The 26337-nt window shown below is 41.0% G+C and overlaps 1 protein-coding gene across 2 annotated transcripts in view; it reads right to left on the reverse strand.

Annotated features, from left to right (window-relative positions):
- Positions 1-24188, reverse strand: part of maml3 (mastermind-like transcriptional coactivator 3) — a 96384-nt gene extending 72196 nt beyond the window's left edge. The window contains exon 1 of one of the 2 annotated variants that reach the window (XM_085911269.1): positions 22979-24188. In XM_085911269.1, coding sequence (XP_085767395.1) covers positions 22979-23359 — 381 coding nt within the window. In that variant the 5' untranslated portion in view covers positions 23360-24188. The remainder of the gene's footprint in view (positions 1-22978) is intronic. The other variant, XM_085911268.1, reaches the window with a different exon arrangement.
- Positions 24189-26337: the final 2149 nt, after the last annotated feature.

Below are 26337 nucleotides of genomic sequence, written 5' to 3' on the forward strand. Positions count from 1 at the left end.
TTTAGTAGACTTGTGGTAATCCTCTTAGCGTATGCTGCTTGAAGCTCAGAGCACATTATGTAACCCCTCTAATCCAACATTGCATCAAGCCAGACGGCAAAAGACCACAGCTCATGCTCTCTTACAAACACATGCAGGCGCGGACGCACACATACACACTTGGAGTACCAAAAACAGACATCAATTTCTTTGGAAAAATTATCAACGACCTGAATTTAGTGGTTGTGGGTGTTGACACTAATCATCTCTCTCTGACCTCCTCACATATTCTCTACATCTCACCAAAAGCCTGGATAGCCAATCAAAAAGATTAAAAATATATATCTCCTCAGCCTCGGCTCTCTATCTTGTTCACAGGGCAACAGCGGCCATCTTGCCATGCCCCATTGGTCTTGGGAAAATCACAGTCAAATCAAAGGAAGGATGATTTGGGATACATGATGAAAGGAAATTTTGTTTTCTAAATTATAATTTCATGAGCTGAACACAAATCCATCTACAGTTTTTTTGCATTGGCTAATACGGTGGAACTGCTGAATTCAAATAATTCTGTATGGAACAGATAGTCCTTGGAATTGATATTTTACTGCAGAAAATTGATTATTTATTTAGCATAATAATCATACATCATTATCTGCACCGCTTAACCTCATGAGAGTCATAGGCACACTGGAGCCTATCCCAGAAGTCATTGGGCATGGGGGGGCACCCTGAACTGGTTGCCAGCCAATCGCAGGGCACATTTCGACAAACAACCAATCACACACACAGAATTACAATTATGGACAATTTGGAGTGCTCAATTGCCCTACCTTGCATATTTTGGGAATGTGGGAAGAAACCGGAGTACCTGTAGGAAACCCACACAGGCACAGGTAGAACCTCCAAATTCCAAACGGGAAGGTCGGAGCTGGAATTAAACCCACGACGTGCTAATATATTATTATTAAGTTCCAGCTGCGACAAAATTAGAGCTTCTTCCAAGGAAGACTTTGCAAGGTTCCATAAAAAGAATGTACGTATAGCACTTTTAAAAGCGACTAAATTGGTTTTAAACCGTTCTGGTTTGAATAAATAGCTTGTATCATGACCGATCATGTATCATACATTGTACATATATTATTTGGTTTTCTTTTTAAGCTCTGATGGATTCATTAAATGCATTCACTCAATATTTCTCAAACTTCTAAAAAGTTGTATTATGTTTAATTAAACTAATCCCACTATATATATGTTTCCCCGGAATACATCTTTTTGCATTGGTCCACCTCTATTTTTAGCTCTGTGTTGCACAGATTAGGGGCCTATTTATAGTCCTCCTTGTGTTGTCCAATAAGGGGACTCTGTGAAGGAGAATGGCAGTATCACAAGGGTTCACACACCGCCCACTTGGCACAGGCCCAACCTCACTTTCCCTCACCCTCACACTCAAGCCCTCCCACAGCCAACATAAATTGGGCGGCCCCTGGCAAGGAGCCCAACGTTTCAATGAAAGGTCCGACACCAGGTCCGAGTGTCTTTTAACAAGACGGAAAAGATCAGGTCAATCAGTGTATTATACGTGATCATCACAAAAGATAATTGCTTGAACAAGGGCCCCTCCACCCTCTTAATCAAACAAAAATGCAGTCACGTTTTTTTTTTTCCTCCTTTCCTTTTTGAAAAAAGAGGACATTACATAATTCACCACAGTGGGATTTTATCAGAGACATACATAGCCGGTTCATGATCCCGCACGCACGCGTACACACACACACACACACACACACACACACACACACACACACACACACACACACACACACACACGCGCAGTTGACATACTCAACCAGACAGGCAACCTGTTCGGGTTGTCTGCATCATAGTCGCTATGACAACAGCAGGAGAACAATCCACAAAACGGCCACTCAAGAAGGGGCAGCCGGAGGAAGGGAGAGGAGGAGCAATTGAAAGAAACAGTAGGAGGGAAGAAGTGAAGGGAGAGAAAGGGAGAGAGAGAGAGAAAGGGAGAGAGAGAGCGAGCGAGAGAGAGAGAGAGAGAGAGAGAGAGAGAGAGAGAGAGAGAGAGAGAGAGAGAGAGAAACGCAGCTGTGCTAATATGCACACAGATTTAAGAGAAGGAATTGCAAAAATTAAAATCTTGTCTTCATAGCTTGTTATACTCTAAAAATCAAAAGACCACTTTCAGGTGCCCAGAACCTAACTTAAGCAGATACAGTTTGTTCTTCCTAGTCCTGCTCCTGCACAGAATTAAAAAGGTACATGAAGTCCCTAAAATCAACTGGGACAATTTGCCTCTGCTAAACTACTCCCTCCTACAGTGCAAGCTACAGTGGTCACATGTAGTAGCTACCTTGAAGTTCAAAAACCATCTCAGTTTTCTTGGAGTGTTATACACCTTATTCTGCATGATCATATACACATCTAACATATGTAATGTGCCAGGCAAAGATGACTTACCAGCCCCAACAAGCAAGACTTGCATTGTGCCTGAGAAAAGTGCAGAAAGATGAAAGTCGAATGTATTCATTCTGGGTTGTGATGACAAAAAGTCTGCACACCCATGTTGAAATTCCAGGTTTGCGTATGATGAAAATATGAGAGCAGCAAAATCTTTGCACCATTAATGTTACTAATAACCTGTACGGATCAATTAAAAAAAGAGAGAAGTAAAATGAAACAATTGCCATGTGGTTGCACAAGCACCTACATCCTCTTAACATGGTGATGTGTCTGTTGTCACCATTAATCGATCACTTCAAACTCAAGTTGGATGGGAGTTAGCAATAAAAATAATGTGATAAATAATTTTTTGCAAGCAAATTACTAACCAAAGTCTTTGCCCATTTGCAATAAAGAGGCTGCATACTGCAGATAGCTATTGCTTAAAGACTGTATCCCACTGATGGAGAAGGTTTGCGAGTGTTTTTGACCTTGAACGAATGCGACCACAAAAAAAACAAAAAAAAAAACAGCTTAAGACATTGGTCAGTGATTTGCAAGCCAAAAGGTTTTTTTTTTCTTCATGATACTAGAATGAGACAGCCTGAGAGGGTAAAATCATTAATAGGGTCAGTTCGCAGATGACATCCTATCTCACAGGTGTCAAACTCAAGGCCCGGAAACCAAATTTAGCAAGCCGCATCAATTTTTGTCTTAGTCGCTAAAGAATTCAATGCGTTATAATGAACGAAGCCAAAGACAAACCCTCGAGCTGTTGCCAATTGATGGCCTCTGCAGTTTGGTCACCAGAAGAAGCTCATAAGCAAACTTATCCAGCGTTTGGCGCAAGGGCTATTCATCACTGTTTTGCAACACCAACGTGTGCAATAACCGACCCAGATTCTACCATGGGCTACAATGCAAAGTCAGATTCTATTTAGGAGAAACCATTTGGAACTAAAAAAAACAAAAAAACAATTCCGTAGTGAGAACAAAACGACACTAAATGGATCTGCTAGCTACATTTCCAAATAATTTAATATCTGTCGCTATATTGGTCTTCTGCAATTAATATTCAAGGCTAATTTTATTTATTTTTCTGGGAAATGCATCACTTACTGAATAATTTATTACAATTTGCTTTTCTTTAAAATTCTGTCTAGAACATGACAGCGGTACTTGGAGTGGGAGATTGTTGTAAATACTGTGCATTTAATATTAACACTTCAAAAGATAAATGACTCAAAAAATGATTATTTATTTAGCAAAGACATTTCAGCTACACACAAATTAGACTGTAAACATTAAATTGTCAATGGCCATTTCTATGTGAAGACATTTCCAAGGACCAAAATAAAAAGAAATGATTAAAAATATCACTCTCCCAGGTGCACTTAAACAAGCTGTGGCTGTTTGTATTCCAACTAGTATTAAATCCAATTAAGATTATTATACTTAGATTGGCACCCAACCAATCCCGAAAGAATATCTAAACCAAGGCTAACTTTAAGGAACAGGAAAAAGTTTGAAAAGTGTCATCAGTGGCTTTTCCTGCAACCAGTGAAAAACCTTTCAGTCAGAAGATTGTCAAGCAATTTATGAAAGGTTCTATGCTGAGCTTTTAGGTTCAAACTCACCAAAGCACAAAAACATGAAAATTAGCTTGAACCTTTCAGGAAAGAGTCGTGTGCTACTGGTTTTATTTTTGCTGGACTCTGTCACGACACAACATGGTGCAAGGAAGTGAAAATTAGTGATTGGCACAAGCATGATTACATTTGCCAATCTTGTTTCCGTCACGGTCTCAAAGTAATTTAACTGTTAGAGACCTACTTGGATTATATTTTGAAAAAAAGGCAAATGACTGAATGGTCCTCAAATCCATGTTGAATAAGGCCACTTAAACTGAACACCCTCCATTGTTATTATTTGAACACATTATTGTATTTCTGTGTGCTTATGACAGAAAAAAAAACTTACAGAAGCTCTTTGAACTTATATTCTTTGCTTTCATTTTTGGCTTAAGGGCCATGTGTCTGATGATACAAAAAGAGCCCATAGATCTCGATTACCATGTATTACAAAATGATATGACTAGAAATTACATTAATGTTATCCAGTAAGAGTATAATAGCATATCTGTAAACCCGACAATAAGAAAGGAGGGAAGAAAGTGAGTGTTATTTTGAGAGGGGCAGCTGGTGTGTTTCCTTGGTTGTGATCGTTCTTGCTGCTATTTTGGGACACACTCAGGAAGTGATGTACAGACAGGTTGCCGATGGAGAATGCGCAAGCAAACACGGCTCAACCAAAACAAGTGTGACTGATTCTCCCAGGATGTCCACTGGGTGGATGACAAACAAATGAGAGAAATGTTATGATAATGACACACCTCAATGATACTTGACGAAGAAAAACACAACATATCCAATTTATCTTATCTAGTTGACCCATCCCAGCCGCGAATAGCCAATAGACACTCGACTGAAAGTGATAAGAATGGTTAATATCACAGATGGGTAACGAAACTCAATTTTGAAAAGACTTTTTTTTTTTATTGTTGCTGAACCATTGAAAGATGTAACGTCAGTCTTAACCACAGGGTGTCAGACATCGCTCACCAGCGCCTGCAACACAAGCTAGAATTGAGAAGAAGAACTTGTCACGGCAACCACTACATCTATCTTAAAAGTACAAAAAAAAAGTACAATTTGTTTGGAGTTCATGAGGATTTTCTAAATTTGTGTCTTCTAAAAACATGGCAACAGTCCAGTTTCAAACATGTATAGCTGTTGTGATGATTCAGGACTAACTTTACTGCTTTGTAATTAACACCAGTGAGTAAGCCAGCCTTTTCATTTGAGGATTTGAATGACAGGCAGGAAAACATATAATAGTATAATATTAAAATCTTTGGGTAAGATATTTTTGCGACCGCATGCACATAGCGAAAACTTGCTCTTAATGTTGGTTTACTGTTCGGTAGTTTTGTGCCATCTTTGAATATGAATTTTGATGCGAGAGGGGTGGGTAAAAGCATTTTACAGTCGAATCTCTACATACGATTATTTAAACATACAATTGTTTCATTTTCGATGTGAAATTTAATGAAATATTTGACTCAACACCCGAAGTAATTCCCAACATACAACGTCATCATGGTTAGCCCACGAGACGGCGGCACGTCAGGATGATGTTAGTGTCCCAAGAAGGCTAACGCAAATGGTAGTCATGGTGAAAAAAGAAGAAGGTGATGATTTCCTTCCAACTAAAACAAGAAAACATGAGCGCGGAGCGCTTGTGAGTGATCTTGCGAAACAATATGGCCGTAAAAACGTATCAACAATTAGAGGAAGCCCTCAAAGCGGTCAAGCCACCCAAGAGGATCACCCTGATCTCTAAACGTCCCTGGAAGAGATGGAACGCCTTTTGCTTGTATGGATAAAGAACAAGGAGATTGCTGGTGAAACCATCACTGAAACGATCATATGTGAGAAGGTTGTTGTTATGTAAGCTGGATAAAAGAAATCTGAAAAATAGAAAGAAAATATATAAAATATAAAAAAAGATAAGCTAAGTTAGTTTGAAGTACTGTAAGTTTCAGTAAGTTAGGGGACGTATGTATCTCTGAGTCTCTAAGGTACAGTGTGTCACGTCAATCAACCTGTAACCACCCACCATTCAACACACTCACAGCCACCACGCCCCACCAATCTTCTCAATTTTCTACCCACACCTGCCAGCTGCTCGTTAGACGCCCTACTTAAACTCCGCGATCACGTCACTCCCGTCAGTCCGTCCCGTGATGCCACTCGTTAGCTCACTGCGCGCTGTCCATCTGACTCCTGTTGCCGACCCATCCCGTTGTCTGACCCGTCCCGTTGTCTGACCCGTCTCGCCTTGCTTGCTGCCCTTCTGACCACCTGCCCGTTACCGACCATGTCTTGCTTGCCGCCCGACCTGACCACCTACCCGTTACCGACCACGTCTTGCCGACCAGACTCTCCGACCACAATCACCGCAAGCGCCCCGCCCTGCTACGCGCCTGCCTTGCTGCTCTCTCCACCAGGCTTGCTCCTGCCCACTGACTTCCCAGCGTGCCGTGGAGCGCGTTCCTCCACAAAGCAGTGAGTTCCAGCCAACTGCCACACCACGAACCAATCATCGCACTGTTCCGGCCCGACCTCCAGCACTCCACTTTCCCTTCCCTAGATCTCAATAAAGTCTGTGTCACTCTGCACTTGGCTGCTTCGTTTGATCTGTCAGACAGTGACAATAAAAAACCATTTTTATTGATTATTTCTTTGTAATTTGTTTCTTTTTACATCTCTCCAATATAATGTTTGATTGCTATGTGTAATTATCTGCAGTATTTATTTGAGGAGTTAATGTTTTTATTGGCTGTGGAACCAATTAAATGAATTACAGTGTAGTCCTATGGAAATATTTGATCCAATATACAAATGTTTCAACATACAAAGTAGATCCCGGAACAAATTAAATTTGTATGCAGAGTTTTAACTTTATGAGGTTATTTTGGGTAGTTGAGCACTGGTTCTTTATGTGCATTTGAAAGATACTTTTCTGTACATTGGCTCAACCAAAAAGTATCTGTATGTCCTTTTTGGCATTTGGCATTTTGGTCATTCATCTGGTTAGGATGTGTGCGGTCCTATGCAGGACCCCCAGTAGTGCTTATGAAAAAGCGTGCCCCTCTCCATCAAGTTGCACATTCTAAGTCTATATTAAGAGTTTCGACAATACAGTAACCACTCTATTCTAAACACATTTTCAAACATTGCTGTACCCTCAAAAATCCAGCAGAGAAAACATTTCCAGATAGAGTTCATTCCATCCATTTTCTGTACCGCTTGTCCCCACGGGGGTCGTGGGCGAGCTGGAGCATATCCCAGCAGCTATCCGGCAATAGGCGGAGGACACCCTGAACCGGTTGCCAGCCAATCATAGGGCCCACAGAGACGAACAACCATTTGCACTCGCAGCTCGGGGCAATTTGAAGTGCTCAATCGGTTTATCATACATGTTTTTGGGATGTGGGAGGAAATCGGAGTGCCCGGAGAAAACCCATGCAGGCACGGGGAGAACATGCAAACTCCACACAGGGATGGCCAGAGGTGGATTCGAACCCACACCCTTCAAACTGCGAGGCAGATGTGCTATGTGCTAACCAGTGTTCCACCGTAATAGAGTTCCTGTAAAGTGAAAAGAAACAATGACTATGCTCCAAATTGTGCAAAATCCACCCATTCCATGCAATGTGATGAAACCACGGCCCACTCAACAGTCAATCTGAACGCAAAATAATCCAGAATTTTTCCAGATAATTGAAGCATGTCCCAAAGTGAACCAAACAAAATCCTTTACAATCTGCAAAGAAACAAGTTTTCCTGAGTGAACTATACACTGATGAAGGAATATAATCTCTGTTTATATCCCCTTAATATACATCCCATAATCCCCCTCACTGGATGAAATTGACAGATGAAACATTGAACAGAAAAATCTGTGCACAACTCTCACTGTGACAAAAGGGGGCAGTATTTAGAGATTGTCTTCTTTCAGTTAAATTGTGATATGAAGTATACTTTGGGTAGAAGAACAACACTGCTTGCTGTTTGAACACACAGATCCTCTCACAAACCGTCCCTGTGTCCTCACTCTGTGCTCTCCACAGTATTGCACTCTGCAGTATTATCAGATGTGTTTTCTTTCCCCCTGCACTGCAGCCACTGTGGCACAATTATCTGGCTACTGCACTAATGGCTATTGATGCAGCTAAGGGCCTCATATACACACACACACGCACAGACACATACACACTCACACACACGCACCTTCATATTGAGCCAGCGTCATGAATTTTTTATGAATGCATCTGCAAGTGTGTGTGTGTGTGTGTGTGTGTGTGTTAGGGTGTGTGTACGTGTGTGTGTGTGCGTGCGTGCGCACAATGAGGTGGTCAGCCATAGAATGTATAACAAACGTCATTCATCAAAGGAGAAAAGAGGCAGATGATATCTGTATGCATATCACTTAGCATGACAAAAACGACAATATACAGGTAAATGCTGCTTTGATTCAATGTGTACTCTTAAATGTTACGTGTGATTGGTTGTGTGTGTATGTATAAATAAATATACACAAGAGCCACAGCCCAAGTACAGCATGTGTGTCTGTGTCCACGTTGCTGGAGTCTATGCTGTAGGTAATTCCCTCTTAGCGAAGGATTTTTCTTTGCAATGAACCTGCGCTGAGAAAGCTTTAGAGCACTAAGCCTCCTGGCTGAGACTGAACCTGGGATCAACCGAGACAAGAAGCAAGAGATGGAGGGAGGGAGGGATGGATGAAGGCAGACGAGTGGGAGAGAAGCACGGGTGGGTCTGAATGATTGGGCAGATTACAGAGGAGGAAAATCTAAAGTCAAATGGAATGAAAAGATGATGAGAAGTCAAGTTGAAGAAAGAAGGAGAATTCTGGGAGAAAATTTGAAGGGTTAATAAACAACTGAGTGGGATAAAATTGGGAAAAGTGGTGATCCACATTAGGGATGTACGGTAACAGCTCTCAATGAACAATTCTGTCAATTGTGTGGTTTGGATTGTTTGATTGGCGAATCCAAATGACCCAAGGAGCTAAATTGTCAGGCTTTAATGTCATGGCCCCCATGAAAAACAGGCCCTAGGTGAAAAAGCACAACAAAGGACTACTATGATGAATAAAAATATTGGAAAATGTTTTCCCTTCACTAGACACAGGTCAAGGGGGGCCTCACGGTTAGGAGGGTGCGGGTTTGATTCCACCTCCGGCCCTCCCTGTGTGGAGTTTGCATGTTCTCACCCTGTCCGCGTGGGTTTTCTCCGGGCACTACGGTTTTCTCCCACATCCCAAAAATATGCTTGGTAGGCTGATTGAGCACTCCAAACTGCCCCTAGGTGTGAGTTCGAATGCGGATGGTTGTTCGTCTCTGTGTGCCCTGCGATTGGCTGGCAAACAGTTCAGGGTGTCTCCCGCCTGCTGCCCGATGACGGCTGGGATAGGCTCCGGCACGCTCGCGACCCCCGTGGGGACAAAGCGGTTCAGAAAATGGATGGATGGATAGACACAGGTCATTGGAGACCCTCTTTTGAAGGCGAACTTGTAGTTCCCATGGGGCCCGGCCGGGCACAGCTCCAAAGGGTAATGTGGGTCCTTCCCATGGACTCACCACCGAGGGGTCAGGTGCTCTGCGAGCTCGGTGGTGGACAAAGGCAGGGGACCTTGGCAGTCTGATCCCCAGCAAAAGAAGCAATTTGGTCCCTGTACATTAGTGTTCACCCCAGTGGACCAGAGAGTATCCCACCTACGCCTTCAGTTGGGGTGATGGGGTCATAATTGTCAAGAGTTCATTTTACCCCCTTCCTTCTTTGGAGTCCTTGGAAGGCCTGCTGGAGCGAGTTCCTGCAGGTGACTTAATCATTTTGCTGGGTGACACAGACAATGACAGTGAGACCTGAAAGGGAGTGATTGGGAGGGATTGCCCCATCGATAAGAAACCAGGTGAACGGACCCACACGTGTGTGTCTTCATTCCCAATGAATCCCCGAGACTGGCTCACCAAATCCCTGGGGTTCGATCAAACCCCGGTTAGGAATCACTGCCCTAGGGTCTAGGTGTCACCAACATGCTCTCCACATGACCAAATCAAAGCGTTCGTGAAGGCAAAGTTAGTGATGATGAATGATTAACTCTCATATAGATGGACCAATTGTGCTACTTTTGAAGTGAATTGTTCATTGCATTCAGTGTTGATTTACTTTTTAAGCAAAGTCCCAACTTCACTGGAATAGGCGTTTGTACGGGTCATTAAAGGCAACGTATCATGGAAAATTGACTTTTTTTGCTTTTAAAATCATGTTCTTGTGTATCTGGAGTATCCAGGAATGTAGAAAAATGTAATCTATTCCTCCAGGTGCTGCAGACATACTCTTGTGAATTTTTTTAAAAAAATGTCGACTAGAAAGGGAGGCGCACATCTTGCGGCCTGGGGGGTGTGACGTATCTAATTTGCAATTAAAGAGACAGGACCAAAACGGTTTGCTCTGAGCTGCACCTCAGAACAAGTAGAAAACGAGGAATTCAGACAAAATATATAGACCACAACTAAATGAGTAAAACGTAAAATAGTAGACTTTATTACCGTGATATTTGGGCTTTAATTCTTACCTCAACATCACAAAACATTATATGCGACTAAAAAATACCTTCACGTTTGTATTACATTTAACCCAAGATTAGCCACCGATCTAATTGGCTTTGCAGAGTGAAACGGTGCCATTGTGATTTGTGTTTTTCTATCAGCATCTAAGATGTGCAGAGTCACGCTCCTCTGAAATATCGACCATCTCTGAAATATGCTGTGCTGCAGGTAATGTATTTCTTGGAGCAACTAGCTTGTGACAAAACCAACTTCTCTCGCAATACAAGAGTGCGTTATTACCACTCAACTCAAAGCAATGCTGCAGACCAACCCGGGTGTTTTTGCCTTAAGCATCTTTGCATCTTCTGAATGAAGCTCAGTGTTTTCATTCTCAGAGTTTCTCGGACATTCGACAGAGTTCACTTTCACATGTATCCCTTTACTGCACTGCAGAAAACATGCATTATTTAAATCAAATTGTAAAGTCGTATATACACAAAGAAGGGTATTTATGAGACGTTCCTTACAAGCGTGTATCGTACCTCCTCAACCTGCATGCGGCATTATCATTTCTTTAAGAACTTCAATGAGCTGACATTCTGAGGATTTGGACTGTGCTGTATATAATATATTTAATATTTTTTGATTTACCATTTTATCTAATGAAAATTGAATTTAAATCAAAATTTAATGTCTCCACTTACAAACAGCCTCTTGGACCCCATTGTGTTTGTGAATTGAGGAATACCTGTAATATGTACACACAAAATCCAAACAGCTGACTGTTGGCTGATCAAAGAATGCAAGCAAATACAACTTTCTAATACTTGAATCTCTATCTCCATCCACCTTCTGAACCACTTCTCCTCACGTGGGCGTGCTGGAGCCTAGCCCAGCTGACTTTGGGCAGTCACACCCTGAACTGGTAACCAGCCAATTGCATGGCACACACAGACAAACAACCATTCACAGTCACGGGAAATTTAGAATGCTCAATTAGCCTACCATGTATATGTTTTTGGAATGTGGAAGGAAAGCCACACAGGCACGAGGAGAACATGCAAACTCCACACAGGAATGCCTGAGCCGGAACAGAACCCGCAACCTCTGCACTGAGGCGGACGTGCTAACCAGCCAACCACTGTGTACTTGAACATTTAATTTTTTTTAAAAAAAGGATAAAAAGCAAATGTATCACTTCTAACTTAATTCTGGAAAGGAAATAAATACATCTATGATCTAGTCAATTTGTAGTCTCTAAATTTCACTGAATCAAATTGTAAATTCCAGAAGATTTTTACTCCGAAACAGAATGATGCTTTTTGACATTTAGACAAGACAATGTGAACAAATTAATTGTCACTGCATATTCATATATCAGGAATGTTGTTCAAAACCTTATAGTCACATTTGGCTCCTTGGTAATGTGTGTGACAGTAAGATAAACATCAAGTCACTATCATTATTCTCGTGCGCGCGCACACACACACACACACACACACACACACACACACACACACACACACACACACACCACACACACACACTTTGAAACCTTAATATTAGTGATAACTTCATACATTCATATTTTACCATTTTAATATTCTTATGTGCATTTGAGTGGATGCGGAATGAAAAGAAAGAAGAGCACCCCCCCCCCCCCCGACACACTAAAAAAAATGTAAAACTGTAAACTGCTAAAGGTAAATGCTAACAAAATAATGGCAAGACACATCCATTGGATGAATAATCTCTTTGGATTGTGTTTGTACGGCACACACCAGTACTATACCAGGAAAGTATTTTCAATACCTCTGTCAAAAATGACATGATGTTTATTTAGTACTGATACTTTGGTGGTAATTGTGACAGGCTGCAGGAAGCAGTTTGTGCATCTGCAGCTCTTCCATACTGGGCTGGGCCTTTCTTACTCCCCAAAGCAAGGGGATGAGAGAAAGAAGTGGCCACAAGTTCTTCCGGGTCTGCTGACGGTTCGCAGCTTGTGAACAAACCCCCAAAAAAGCATGTCAATATTATGCTTACATAGCTGACAGTCAGGGCAAGTGGAAAAATACTCAACAGCCTGACAGCAAAGCATGCTATTAAGTGTCACAAACCAGAGAAGGGAACACGTCCAATAAGGAAAATCACCTCACTCAACTGCATCGTCAGTTAATAAAAAAAAGTGACGGGTTAGCAAATTTGACACAGTTAAACAACATAAACTCAGAAGTCAAGGAGTATGAATTATTTTGCGACCAAGTTGTTCGACTGGTTGCATTTGACTAAGCAATTAATCGATAGTGTTTGTGGATGAGAAAAGTAGAGCAGACAACTCCAGCTATGGCGCTGCATTAAGTCATCATCTGTTTCATTTCAACGTGCTTCTAAATAACAGTTTAAATGTAAATTTAACATTGAAAAGATTCAATCTCAGTTCACAAAGGTAATCTCTCGTGAGACTGTGTATGAACTGAAGCAAATTTTCCTATTAAAAAAAGAATAGCACGGCAGGGTGGCTGCTCCTCCAGCTGCATCACGCAACAAAATCAACTCAAGTCAAAACGGGTAATCGCTTGTGCTTTTTGCCTTCTTGGCATCCATACTAAGAACTTATTTGGATCAAAAAACAAACAAACAAAAGACATGTATCGGATTTTAAAATAGGTGACAAACAGCACGGATGACATTCACAATGTCTCTGCCACAATGACGGACTTATCCAATTATTGAAAATGTCAAACAACAAATGTCAGTTATTTGACTTTTTGTGCTAATTCAGTGTCCAAACATCAAGTACATAGTCAATAATAAAAAAAAACTGGAAGTGTGCTGGATCCATGCATCGCTAAAGCTGCAGACAAAAAAAGCCGATTCCACACAAATTAGTTGAAAGAACATTTTTGACTTGTCTACTGAGGCAACTGTGAACTGAACAATATATGTATAGAGTAAAAAAAAACAATGTGTGCACACGTTTTTGACAAAAATCTTTCTGATGTTAACCAAGTGTTGCATTTTAAACAAGGCTACAAACTTCAGTAGACACAAGAGAATAACGGTATTCTTGTTCAAACATGTTTAACAGCTGAGCTGCCGTGTCAAAATTGGTATTTTATCTAATCAAGAGAGAACAGTGGTGCCTCGAACTATTTGTTCACAAAGTTGTTCACTTGAGCGCTGGCGGTGAACTCTGGCAAACCTAGTAGATGTTTTTCAAGTGACAAGGTATAATTCATCTGATTGTTTGTTTTAAATTGGGATCACAAACTTGACGAACCAGCGCTATATGATGGCAGTGAACTTAGTTCAACTCATTTCATACTAAGCAGCAGTTTGGCAAACTGAACAGTCAATTGCTTTTTTTTTTTTTTTTTGCTTTTTGTGCTGAGGCGAGAACGAATTGCATTTCCATTCACTTCAATGGGTAATGGTCTGAAATACAGTAGGGAATTTAACTTAAATAAAGCAGGTATAACTGGATAATAATTTCTTTAAAATATTTCCTTGGCTAATATTTTCAATTCGCAAAAATACAGAGAATTTGAAGTTTAAATTTCTATGTTTTGTCGTTTGTGATATCAGTGTTTTACCCAATGTTTTAGGATGCCAGGTTTCGCCAAAGTATCACTTGAGTGCCAATATTGAGGTGTCTCTTTGCTCAGCATCAACTAGATTGATGAAACTAGATTACTACTAGATTATTATGATGCACTTTATTTTGGAGTTAGGCAATCCCAGTTATCTTCTCCAGTTGGTCCAAAATGCTGCTGCTTGCCATCTAAATGCGTTTTCAAACGACACCACTTTTTTGTCGTTTACGATGGTCGCGCTGTCACACAAGATAAATATTCTTCTGTCTTGAACTGGGTGAGACGACACACAAGTCCATCCCTGATGTAGTAATTCATGAATTGTAATGAAAGCTTTGTTTTGTAACATGTTGAAAAAGTAAAATCAAATGTTTTATTTATATTTAACAAAGATGATCAGTCTGCTTTTATGGAGGATGATAGAGATTGGGGAATATTTACTGTTGTTGACAAGCTGACATTCTGAGGATTAATAATCAATAAATTGTCAATGAATTGTTGCACCTATAGACGACACGGGGATAGGAATTTAAGATGACCCTGTTACAGTTGGTTGTGTAAACATTCAAATCAAAGGGTAAAACGAGCACACAGAAATAGCATTGCTAGTTGACGTTGCTGTCACAATGCTTTTGTTTTTTAATGGTTTATGTTTAGCAAAACGTAAAAAGAGTGTTGTTGTTCCAGCACATTAAACGAAAGGATAACTGTGTGTGTCTGTGTGTATGCGTGTGTGTGCATGTGTGTGTGCGCGCGTGTGCTTATGCATGTGTGCGTGTGTGTTCCTGTAGAACATGTGAACAAGCGTGGGAGGAGGGAATGTAGTTTGCAGCCACCCTAGATTAAAAACAACCAGTATGTGTGCACAGGAATTGAGGGGCAAAGGGTGAGAGGAAGCTAATGAAGACATAAGTGTCGCACAAAAAAGGCACTCTGCAAAAAAAAAAAAAAATGCTGTACAACAGTCACCAAAGTAAAACAGCAAGGAACAGTGTTAACAATAGTGTTTACCAAGTCCAAACTACACACCAGTGATGTCATGATTGTAAATTGACGTCACACACCCCCGTGTGTGCATGCTTGTGCATACTGTTGAGTGTCAGCTCCATGCCAGCTCGGTATTTTAAATATAGCACTCGGGCAACAGTCACAGCTGACATTGCCCATGCTCTTGCCAGCAAGATCATCGACGCTACATTACTGCTTTACTAAAGAAAAGAAACCAGAGAAGTGGTGAACCCAGGGGGGAAGAGGAAAAGGAGGGAGGGAGAGAGGGAGGGAAGGAGGAAGGCCTCAGATTCATGAATACTCAGCCGCCCACACTCCGGCCTGACCTGCCAGCAGTTGAGCCGGACAACACTACAAGAGAGTGTGCGTGTGTGTGTGTGTGTGTGTGTGCGCGTGTGTATGTGTGAGACGGAGACGTTCCTTTACGAGGTGGACGCCAAGAAGCAAATACAACCAAAAGACAGGTTGTCCTGAGCCGCAGTTTTCCCGCTACTAATATAACTCTCACAGCAGTATGCTGGCTGGTGATTAACTAATCGGGTCTGACTGCATGTTATGCGGGGAAGAAAAGGACATAGTGGTTGTGTGATTTAAAACACTGTGACATGTTGGTTGGAAAATACTTGTACCTTCTGATCTTTGCGCAGGTGACTGTTTTAATCAAGATACTGACAGACAATAATGGCGCAGAGCACAAACCGGTTTTGTTTAAAACGCAACAGAAAATTGACTACTAAGTGTTTTAATCAAGATCCTGACAGACAATAAGGGCGCAGAGCACAAACCAGTTTTGTTTAAAACGCAACAGAAAGTTGACTACTACCGTATTTTCCAGACTATAAGTCGCTCTGGAGTAGAAAGGTGTATTCAGACCAGAAAAGTTTTTTAGTCCGCTTGTTTGGTCTGTACCAGAAGCGGACTTAATTTTTTTCGTTTGGTGCGGTTCCTATTTAGACTGTACATTTTCCAAGTGAAGTATACACATCCACGCTTGTGACGATCTGTGTTCCCATTGGACAGCAATGACCAGGGTCCTACGCGCTGCATTCCTGCTCTGCATATTTGTGCTCTACGCTATTTGTCTTCACACCTGAAGCAAACCGCACCGGAGTTCGTTTGGAAAAAAAGTGGATCTCGGTCCGTTTCTTTAATCTGCACCAGGATTCATTTGCGTGTATTCACACCTGTACAAAAGATCGGACCAGCGTTACAATCGAACCCTGGTCCGTTTAAAGTGGACCAAACAATCAGGTCCGAATACACCCTAAGTCGCACCAGCCATAAAATGCGTAATAAAGACGAAAAAAGTATTCATAAGTCGCACTGGAGTATAAGTGGCATTTTGGGGGGAAATTAATTTGATAAAATCCAACACCAAGAACAGACATGTCATCTTGAAAGACAATTTAAAATAAAAATAGAATAGGCAACAACAGGCTGAACGGTATGGTATGCTAACATTACATAAAGACATAAACAAGGTATGTGCCTGACGTAACATATTAAATCAAGTCAAGTTTATTTGTATAGCCCTAAATAACAAGCAAAAGAGTTATTCAAATAACTATAGCATAAATAACATGCTAATAAGTTTATCTAACCATCCATGTCACTCCAAATCATTAACTCCAATGAAATCTTCATCTTCTGTGTCACTTATAAACAACTCCGCTAACCCCGGAAGTAGAAGATGCGGCGCTTCCTCTTACGTCAGACTCATCGTCAGTTGCAGTTCCAATTAGTCCACAGGCCTAGAGGGCCCAATTGCGGTTTAGTGTGAAAATAAAATATGAAATGATGTAATGTGTTAATAATTTCACACATAAGTAGCTCCTGAGTATAAATTGCGAATCTATGAAAAAAATGGTATCTATAAACTATAATCCAGAAAATACGGTAATAAGGAACATGTTTAGTTGTCATCTTTAGCTAAAGAAATGAAACCTAAAAAGACATATCAAATCCCATAGAGGTATCCAGCCAAAGCTTTCAGGTTTTAAAAAAAAAAAAACATGAAACATAAAAAATAGAAAAGATGTTAAGATTCATCATTCGTTGCCTTTCAAAAAGAAACACAATTAAGATATCATTTCAAATGAAGATCCAGTCATTTTCTGTACCACTTATCCTTACCAGGGTCGCAGGTATGCTGGAGCTCATCCCAGCAGAACTTAAGAAACGGGCAGGATGCATATTAAACTGGTTGCCAACCAACTGCAGGGCACAAATATACAAACTATCACACAATTCAATAAACCCACCTTGCATGTTTTTGTAATGTGGGAGGAAACCTGGAGCACCTGAAGAAAACCCACATAGGCAGCAGGAGAACATGCAAAGCCCACAGAAGAAAGCCTGAGCCCACAACCACTGAACAGTGATGCTAACCAGGCATCCATCATGCTGTTGAAGACACAGTTTTCAGTCAAAACACTAGACTGTTTAAGCATGTTAACAAATAAAAAAAAAAAAATATTTCTCTTCTGACAAACTAAAATAGACTAACCTTGCCTGTAAGTTGTATGTTTTTGGTATTAGTGAGTTCCAAAAAAAAAAAGAGAACCCATCTTGCCCCGGGCCCGCTGATTTTTCTCTGAGCTGAACCACTGGTTGTGTGAACCAATCACAAAGCAACAGTGTGTTTAAGGGTGAGATATGCGGCTGTAACAAAAACAAGAAGCGCAAAGACCAATGGAAACCAACAAACCAAACATGGCGACGATCAGTGGACAAAATATACCCAGTTTCATTTTTGAAAGGACAGTAAGAGGTACTTTATTCATTTTTAGATGGTGATGTCAGGAAAACATGACTGGAAAAACTGTTTGCAACTTTTGAGGAACCATGAGGAAAAACATTCGCTACGTGCGCAAATCCTCGCGGTGGGATACGAGCTTTTAGATATTAGTGACTTGTCCACTAATTTTCTGAAGCTGAGCCGTGACTGGTTGTGTCCTGAGACCTGCCAACTGTGATGTCATTTTCAGTCTACAGCAAGCAGCAAAATGGCTGCCCCGTGAGATGGAGAAAAACTGGTGAGGCTTGCTGCTAAAACCATATTAATATGATAATAATGTATATAATATTAATCAGAATACAGTGTTTAGACTAGTGGGGGCACATAGAACATATTCTCGTAAAGAAAATTTGTGGGTTGACTTCCTCTTTAATATGCATCAACAAAATGTGAAACACAATGTCAACATTATCATTTACCATGATCATTTCAGTGAATATATTTCATTCGATAAAGATTACTGTGACAAGTCTTTGTGAATGACCAACATCCACCAGATACAGGGTGGAAATAAGCTGCAGATACGATGAGAAGCACCAATGACATATTCTTCTAAGTTAAAGCCTGACATGTTAAAATGTCATAACCAAAACTCTGACACAGAGCAGAAAATGTGGGTACATTTGATGCACCCAAAAAAACAGTGCAAAACTTTTGTCTAGAACAGTGGCGAACCAATTTCGGGTGGGTCGTAGACAGCTAGAAAAAGTTTTTTTATTTCTAATTTGAATATTCTGCTACAGTACAGATGAGTACTCGCACATAGAACCAAATAAGTATGTGACAGGAAGTGTAGCAGCTTTGTGATTTAGCCATTACTTTACTCCGTACAAAAAGACCAGCTCAACCTCTGGCTTGAGGCCGTCATGGCAACCAATACGCTTTAGGAGGTACTACATCAAACTCATGCTTTTTCTTTGTTGTTCTTGACGCCAAACAAGTGAGTAGCGACAAAGTGGGTAGCATCAGGAAAATGCTAACCTGGCAAGCCAGACTCAGCGCTGCACCAGCAGCGATTGGATCAGGTGGGGGGGGTCGCATCAAGCGCATTTCTGAGGCGGGGAAAACTTGAGCAAATGGACAGTTTGAAGGTGCTGAAGTCTAGGTTCACACCAGACCTTCTAGACAAGTTTTCCTAACCAGGAAAACTGTTACTTGAGCAGCGGGTACATGGCAAGATTAAACATTATACTCCCAAAATGATTAGTGAATCCCCGGCAGACAAGTATTTTGTTCCTAATCATTCAAATTTATACGCCTGTTTCAATGGGGCTTGTTTGGTTGAACTGCAGTTATTGTAAAAGAAATTGCATAAGAAAAATATTAAAACAGCACGTTTAATACTTATTTTCATTTTGTATTTTTGTTCATAAATATGGTTTTTATTTTTATTTTATTTATTTTTGTTGTTGTATCAGTGAGTTAAATAGAAGACACTGCCTAAGAATTAAATGTTAAAATTTGAAATTCACCAAATAAAATGTTTTTCATTTAATAATAACGAAGAACCGGCAACATATATGAATGACAAAAAGGGTTTGAGGGACCGGATTGCACCGGTACTACTCTCCATGATGCTACTCATATGTTATAAGAATTTGGCTTTTCAAAGTGTGCAAATTATTTTTGATTTCTCCAACAAGCACCAAGCAAGTAAAACTGAAAGAACTACCTGTCGTCCAGGTTTGTCCATCTTTGCACCAGGGACTCCTTGAAAATTGTCAGCAGAGGTTTTAGGCCTCCACATGAAGTAAATAACATTTCAACATTTTAGTTGGAACTGTCTTTTTCCAAATTAGCCGGTCAGCCAAAAAACTCACTGCCACAAACCTACTATCATTCAATGTTGCATGTTAAAATGCTTGCCGCTCAAGTGAAGGCCGTTAAAGCCTCATTTTCATTTAACGCCTTGTATTTTGAGACATTAAATGTTTAACTTTAGGTTTAGATTTGTTTGAAATTGCCCAGCTGAAAATGTTTCTAGACAATATTATGTAGTTTTTGGCGATGTAAAATGTGAATTTAAGAATCAAAACTGTTCATCATATAAAAAGGGAAACCAATTGGTTGTTCATTATTAGGTTCCGTGTAAAGTAAAAATATAGTTTGTCCGAACACACAATTATTCAATCGAATTTTCAGTAGGGTACTCAAGTAAAATACAAAATAGTTACAGCCCTAAAGCTCCTCTGTTATATTGTCATACTTTTATTGTTTAATAAAACTCTTGCTTCAGGCCCCTAGGATTAACCTGCAGAAATGCTCCAAGTACCAAGTTGCTTTTCAAATGATGTCATTAATTAGTAGAGTCTGTATTTAATCAGTAATGTCGACCTTTACTTGAACTTTCCCGCCGTAGTAAAATTTACCGTCCTAAACTTTAACGGTGTTGTGTCAAGGTACAAAAAAAAAAAAACTATTGTTATTTTGTTTCCATAATAACAAAATTGCTAGAACATATAGATAAATCCTCTTTATTTGTTGCAGGTCCTTATGATAATATGATAACCAATGCAACATGAACATGTGTTCTTTTACCCCAATTTCCCATTCAGACTATACACAAAAATACATTTCGGTAGGAAACGCTTGTGTAAAACAGGCTCAAATGAATACAACAAGATCAAATACAGTGATTGTCAGCAAAAAGTGGCCTGAAGTTTCTTAGGTATTATTTAATCAAGCCATTCAAACAAGACAACTTCATCCTTGAAACACAAAAGTTATGTTATGTTCTAGTTCTTCACACCAAGTCCCTCAAGAACTGTTGCTTGCTGTATGCTTGAGAACATTAGTGAACCCACAGATACAGCTTATGCTGAGTCATTAATGTGAATTTGCCCACTGTGCAACTGAAAGGGACTCAATCACGCTTTTCATAATTAGAGACTTGCTCCTGTCTTGATATGGGAGTTTGTGAGAACCAAGAAAGAATATACTGAACTCTTGAGATTCCACATGACAATACAAAATAACTGCCTATAAAGCATCTAAATAAAATGTTTTTTTTAATCCAAATTGTGAGTAAATGTGGCAGCTAACTGTTAAATGGCTATATTCTCATGTAAAGTCACAATTGAAAATGTACCAATGTTGATCAATTGAAAGAATACATGACATGATAAAGCCATGAATTCACATCACAAACTACTGTAAAAACGAAAAGGCTATTGCTCAATTTAACACAATGTGTTAACAGCAACAGCACAAACTCACATACTGGTTTTTGAACATCTCGTGTATGTAGCACACCTTCTCCACACGGCGTATTTTGAAGAACAGACTGTAACATTACCCTGTGGGCATTTGTGTCTGCATGCGTGCACACAATGGCTTTGGCGAGAGCAACAGCAAAGCTTGGCTTTCCTCGAATGCCTGCTCCTGCAGTGACTACATACAGCCATCTAGCTGCAGCTCCGTTCTTCAGTGCAAATAGAAAAAGGATAGCACACGCTTCTCTCATTCCTCTTCCTCTACTTAAAACGATTCATGTCTTGACACTCCCAAGCACAGCACAGGTTGTTGCATTTGAAGTGCCACCATTAGTGACGCAGAAGACCCTCCAATCTCCGAGCTTTTGTCAGACAATTCAGTTAAATGTCCACGAGGGCTACTGGGAGGTCCTGCATTGCACTCGAGTACTACGTCCGGAGGCTTCTAGCTTAATAACAACAGCAACTTGCAAGGAAATTAAAGACACTCTTATTTTGCATCTCAAAAGGAGAGGACCTGGGCTCATTGCAGCAACAAAAGGAAAGACACTGTTGACATTCCAGACATGAGTCCTTTGGTCTTTTCTCAGGAAACCTGAGCCTGCCCACAGGAGATACAGTGCAAACAGGGATTCTACACAGTTTCTCTGTGTCTGTTCTGTTTGTCTCTATGGCCACATGCGATCACATGTTTTAGTCAGATTTTTAAAATGGTCAAAACCACAGTGAGAGTCACAGAGGAGCACTACTATAATAGCAATCTGTTTCCCCCAATCAGAACTCGGCATAGCCATTCTGTCGGCTCCCCTAAGATACACATGAAAATATTGCCACTACTCTGGTGCCAATTTGAGGTCTGCTTGCTTTGGTCCCTTCAAAATGAACAGGTGCCCGTGCGTCGCATCACTGACTGGTTATACTGACATCATGGTGTTCATTTTTAATTTCACAATAGTTAAACACCGGATTGCGGTTAGAGAAAACAGTATCAATTCAAGAATCTATTTACAATTAGATGCACCTTCCTGCTTTGCGTGAGATGCTCCTTACAGAACTTCATACAATAAGACTGGAGAACTAGAAGAGTGAGTATGTGTGCGTGGTTATTTCTGTCGTAATCGATATTACAATGTATCCGTATTAATTGTTTTTCTAACCACCATCATTTAAATAGTACTTGATTGAATCACAAAGTGCCCTTTAAAGACTCAATCCTCGTCATATAATAACCTAGTCCATGTAAACAAACTGGCACTGGGGGGGGTGGGCTGTTGATTTAGAAAGCTTGCCACAAATCTGGAGCCTAAACTGTCATTGCGGAAAGCAAGGAAGCATTTGTTACAACACTGATGCCTACTTGCAGGATATCTATCACACACTTAACCCAAGAAAGGAGAAGTAGTTTTGCTGGAGGGGGTGGGGTGAGGGATTGAGGGCTCCTGGTTAAACACTTGTAAAACGCCCCTGCACAAAACAAAGAATCAGCTGTTAAGTATTAATGATGGAGAGTAGTATGTTACCCTTCCGAACAAACGCAACTTAGTCGGCGTTGTTGTAAAAGTGAGGCGAGCAATTACTTGTGAGTGAGCGTGTTGTCAACTAACTCTTGTAACTGCGAGCGAACAAGTTGATCGTGTAGTAAGTCACGCAGCTACTGTTTGTGGTCCGGGGATGTTGAGTGAAGTGTGCGAGTGTGTGTCTCTGGCTGTCATTGGGAGCGCGTCCTTACCGCTATAAGCGTGTTATTCCTCTGTTCCGTGGAAGAGGCCGCGTCTGAGTCCGCCGGTTGTTTAATCTGCGGCTGCTTACTGCCGCCGCTCCCGCTGGCCGACTTCTTGGCCCTTTGCTCCAGACTCCGTTGGTACAGGCTGACCGTCTCCCTGCGTTCGATCTCCAGCTGCTCGGCGTGGGCTTGCTGGTACCTGTTCTCGCAGTTGACGTGGTGTCTCCGGCAGCCCTCGATCCGCTGCCTCAGCCTCTCCACGACCGTACTGTGTTTAGGTATGCCCACAGCCCCGGCAGGCACCATGTTCCCGGCGGCCGGGTTCATGCTGTTGTTGATGCAGATACTGCCGTTGGGTCCGGCAGCGGGGGAGGCGAAGTCCCCCATCACTGAGCCGAGTGGCTGCTATTTTGAAGGAACTTTTTCTCCAACGTCCAGTCAGTCTGTCTTCCTCCACCTCCACTACTGTCACCCCCCCTCTATGCGCTCCGCGGCGATGGGTGCCAAGGAACCGGCCAGCGGAGGTCAGACCGGCAACAGCCCCTCTCAAGTGGGCGACAACTAGGTGCTTTAAAGGGCAGCGAGTCTTGCGCTCGTACGGCCGAGAGGCTCGCGAGTGACCTCGTCTTCTTCCCTCCTTCACACAGTTTCAAAACAAACAGCTCCCGAAAAGACAAATAGGATCCAACATGAGAGGCTTTGACAATGAAGCGTCTCTCCGCCACTCACAACAACTCCACCGCAAAGCCAACAATACGGCGGCGTTGTGAACACGGGGCAGCCGGCGTTCAAACAGACACCAGCAGTCCCGCCGAGCAGCAACAGTCCACTCGCTGCTGCTTTACGGTCTTGTCCTTAGAGAAAAAGTTTTGCAGCTTGGACCTAACGGGTTCCGGAGTTTCCAAGTCAACTTGCATGTCATATGGTTACTGGTTTGAAAGGAATCCCGGTAAGGATGTCGCTTGGTTCTGTTGTGAGGCATCAAGAGTCCAGACGGCGTAAAATGTGAATATGGGAAGCAGTGGCGGAAGTGTGTAGTCACTAGCTGACGCCTGCCACCATCACAATAATCAAGTCAGCTTCTCCACCATGCCAGCGGAGTGATATCAGGACAGGAGTTGAGTAAAACCAGCCAGAGGCTGTGAGAAGCCCGCCGAAGGAAATCCGGAAAACCCGGCGCGGAACGATGGCGGATCCGGTGGCGGATCCGGTGGTTCTCAAGCCCTTTTCAGTGATATGCCCCTTGACAAATTCTATTAGCCAAGTACCCCCAAACCAGCGCAAATAAATATTTGGAGATGGGAAAAAAAAAAACCTCAAAACAAACTGCTGTGCCGCCATTGTCTGATTTATTCAACTTTGGGCTCGATGGATGGATGGATGGATGGATGGATGGATGGATGGATGGATGGATGGATGGATGGATGGATGGATGGATGGATGGATGGATGGATGGATGGATGGATGGATGGATGGACGGACGGACGGACGGGCGGATGATGGGTGGATGAAATTCAATTTACAGTGGTATCTCTAGAACGATTTATATATTGTATAGCACTGTCTAGATGTAAATATAAACATATACTGTGACAAAAAAAGAAATAAGCATATATGTAAATATTTGTTCACGTAAACAAATGATCAACAATGTGTCATCCTTTGGGATTGAATCAGAACTGTTGACAAAAACATATCAACTGCATTTGTAGTGGTATCTGTAGAACTTGCATATCAAAATAATTATCAACAGAAAGTGCCCTCCTTTGGGATCATCTCAAAATATCTATTTACTGTCAACACTGAACAGTTGCAGTGAACTGAGTTTTAGTGAGACACTCGGGTTTGTGCTTTACTCAGGATCTTTGTCATTCTTGGTGGCAGGTAAGCAACTGCTGCGATCAAGCTCTTCCCTTGCATGTATGTGACGTTTTAACTATTTAAAATCTCACATAGCTCCCAAAGTGCCTTCACATGTTCCCCCAGTGGTACGCGTACCCCCATATGACAAGCTCTACCCTAGATTAGAGAACCCCCTCGACCTGTACATGCATGTACAATGCAACTGACATGATTGTCGCAAGTGTAAAATAAAACAACGATAATTCTAGTTTCAAATGTTTGTTAGTTTCCTTGTACACTTGTATGCTATTGTGTTCCGTAATAAATTCTACCTTCACAGAGATTTCGACTCAACTACCTGAGGAACAATGTCAAAACCTTTTAATTGTAGATATTATTTTCAGTGCTGTAGTTGTTTTATCCAGTATAATGCAAATGGCTTTTACCCAATCAAGTGACTTTGGTTATTAATAAGAAAACCAGGGAAAATGATTAAATATCACTCCGTAAGTTAAACTCTTATAAACTTCAGTATATTTGTTGTTATCATAATATATGTGTTCAACTAAATTTCACCAGGTATTTAAAATCAGCAAGAAACTAAAGAAACAACAATAGTTTAATATATTCTTTCAAAGACCTGTGTCACAAAAGTTATATTTCAAACTGGGACTTGGTTATTAATAAGAAAACCAGGGAAAATGATTCAATATCACTCCTTAAGTTAAACTCTTATAAACTTCAGTATATTTGTTGTTATCATAATATATTTGTTCAACTAAATTTCACCAGGTATTTAAAATCAGCAAGAAACCAAAGAAACAACAATAGTTTAATATATTCTTTCAAAGACCTGTGTCACAAAAGTTATATTTCAAACTGGGACAGAAGGTCAACCAGCACATACGCAAAGAGATCGTTTACTTCGTTTACTGTATGCGAAGATTCGAGAGTTGTCGCGGGACAAATTGTGGCGGCTTCACCATAACAACGCACCTGCTCATAATACAGCAACTTTAGAATAAGATTTATTGGCTTCATTTTATGCGTGTTATTCATATTACTTTTTTTTCCTGGTGACCAACAGTATGCCCTGATTCAATGTCAGGTTCTAAATCTGCTGTCTCATCTAGCAAATCTGTTTCAGTTTTGTTTCTGTTCAAGCTGGCCGTGTGATCGACAATGATCCATTGACATGAAATTTCTTCACTCGAAGGAAATGTATTTAAAAACAAAACAAAAAAATATCATAAAAGCAAACAGCGACTTTGGAAGTAGCCCGTCTTCTATAATGAGACTTGCATTTTTTCATTTTCCTTCAGAAGCGTAGCATTAACTATCAGAAGACATTTAGAAACATCTGAGAGCAAAAGAGACGATGACAACAATAAGTTGTCATGCCGAAGGTTTTATCCAGACGGTCCGCAGTCGAGTATGTGCATATGGCCAGTTAGCTTGAAAATGGCCTTTCTGTTGCACGTTTAAAAAAAAAATCTTTCTCTGTCAAACGTTTAAACGATTCT

The sequence above is a fragment of the Syngnathus leptorhynchus genome, chromosome 5 (genome assembly GCF_054491065.1).
Source record: "Syngnathus leptorhynchus isolate UIUO chromosome 5, UIUO_Slep, whole genome shotgun sequence".
Lineage (NCBI taxonomy): Eukaryota > Metazoa > Chordata > Actinopteri > Syngnathiformes > Syngnathidae > Syngnathus > Syngnathus leptorhynchus.